This window comes from Cynara cardunculus (assembly GCF_001531365.2).
Source record: "Cynara cardunculus var. scolymus isolate 2C chromosome LG 8, CcrdV1, whole genome shotgun sequence".
NCBI lineage: Eukaryota > Viridiplantae > Streptophyta > Magnoliopsida > Asterales > Asteraceae > Cynara > Cynara cardunculus.
The window spans coordinates 20,432,442-20,434,010 of NC_037535.1; the positions used below are offsets into that span (position 1 = coordinate 20,432,442).

Here is a 1,569-nt window from a genome sequence, read left to right on the forward strand (position 1 = left end):
TACATACATATATATATATATATATATATACATACATATATATATATATATATATGTATATATATATATATATATATATGAAACTAACATAATATATATATAATATAATTGAAGAGTGAAGACAAGGACATTAAACAAATGGGAGTGGGGATCTGAACTCCATAGATGTTCACGTGACTACCATCATTCACTTCACATTAACATACTTCCTACTAACTTGCGCACCACTCGTGATCATAAATTAATTACTTGTTTACCAAATTCTTACCCGAGTGGTTTAGCAATTCACTCAATCTTACCGGATTAGTACGGAAAAAACAAGAATTTTATCCGATAAAAGCGAATGCAAGGATTAAAAATCTGGGAAGTGAAGACTATGACCCTTGTCATGGTTAATGTTTATCGGATAAATTGTTGTATATGAAAATACTATTTTAATAAACTAAAATATTATCGTAAGTGATAATGTTGAATTTTACAGGTAAAAAAAACTTATCTTGACAAACGGCCCCTACATTAGCTAGGTTTCATTAACCAACATTCATGGTACTTAAATTCACAAGCAACAATAATAAATAATGTAATGAAATAAATAGAGTAATGAAGGTAAGATGTGAGTACCACGTCAGTGGCTGATGGTGCCGGAGATACATCTGTGGTGAGGGCCGGAGAAGGTGCTCCAGTAGGCGGTGCTGGTGGGCTCAAAGTTAACGGAGATGGCGCAGCGGATGGAGTCATTGCCGGAGAAGAGACCGGGACGGCAGCTGGTGGTGGTGAGGCTACGGGTGGAGGAGTTGCTGGTGGTGGTGAGGCCACGGGTGGAGGAGTTGCTGCTGGTGGTGAAGCTACAGGTGGAGGAGTTGCTGGTGGTGGTGAAGCCACAGGTGGAGGAGTTGCTGGTGGTGGTGAAGCTACAGGTGGCGGTGAGCTGACGGGAGGAGGAGTGGCAACGGGTGGTGGTGAACTGACTGGTGGAGGAGTGGAAGCGGGTGGTGGTGCGGTGACAGGTGGAGGAGTGGAAGGAGGTGGAGTGGTGGTGGTGGGAGGAGCAGGGGTGGCGGTTGGGGAAGAGGAGGGTGATTGAGCGGCGGCAGAGGCAAAGACAATGCAGATGAGGGCCGTGAGGAAGACGGCCTTGCGATCCATGATTCCGGTAACCTTAAGCTTAATAAACCAATTAAGGAAGAACGATAAAGGGAGAAATTAAAATCAAAATCTGTGTGTGATGGGGAGAAAAGAGAAGGGTGGTGTTTATATACATAGATATAGATCTATGTATCTGGTCATCTGGTGGGTGGGGTGGGGTGGAGTGGGGTGGGGTGGGTCCACATAAGACAACTGTACCCGATGCAAGCAACTTTACCGTTTAAACATTACGGAATACTTATATACACGTAATGTATTTACTTATACGAGAAGAATCGTGTAATATAACTAGACATATTTTAATTTTAATGTTTTTATTTTATTATTTGTCTTTATTGATGTTATAATATAATTTTATATGTCTTTAAGAAAACAATAATGATTTTATTTTTGAATAAAATATAAATTTAAAAAATATATATA

The 1,569-nt window shown here is 40.1% G+C and overlaps 1 protein-coding gene across 1 annotated transcript in view; it reads right to left on the reverse strand.

Annotated features, from left to right (window-relative positions):
- The window catches only part of LOC112517238 (classical arabinogalactan protein 9-like), a 1,585-nt gene extending 364 nt beyond the window's left edge, over window positions 1–1,221 (reverse strand). The window contains exon 1 of the mRNA XM_025124607.1: window positions 622–1,221. Within this exon, the coding sequence (XP_024980375.1) occupies window positions 622–1,146 (525 nt within the window). The 5' untranslated portion in view covers window positions 1,147–1,221. The remainder of the gene's footprint in view (window positions 1–621) is intronic.
- Between the last annotated feature and the right edge of the window lie 348 nt (window positions 1,222–1,569).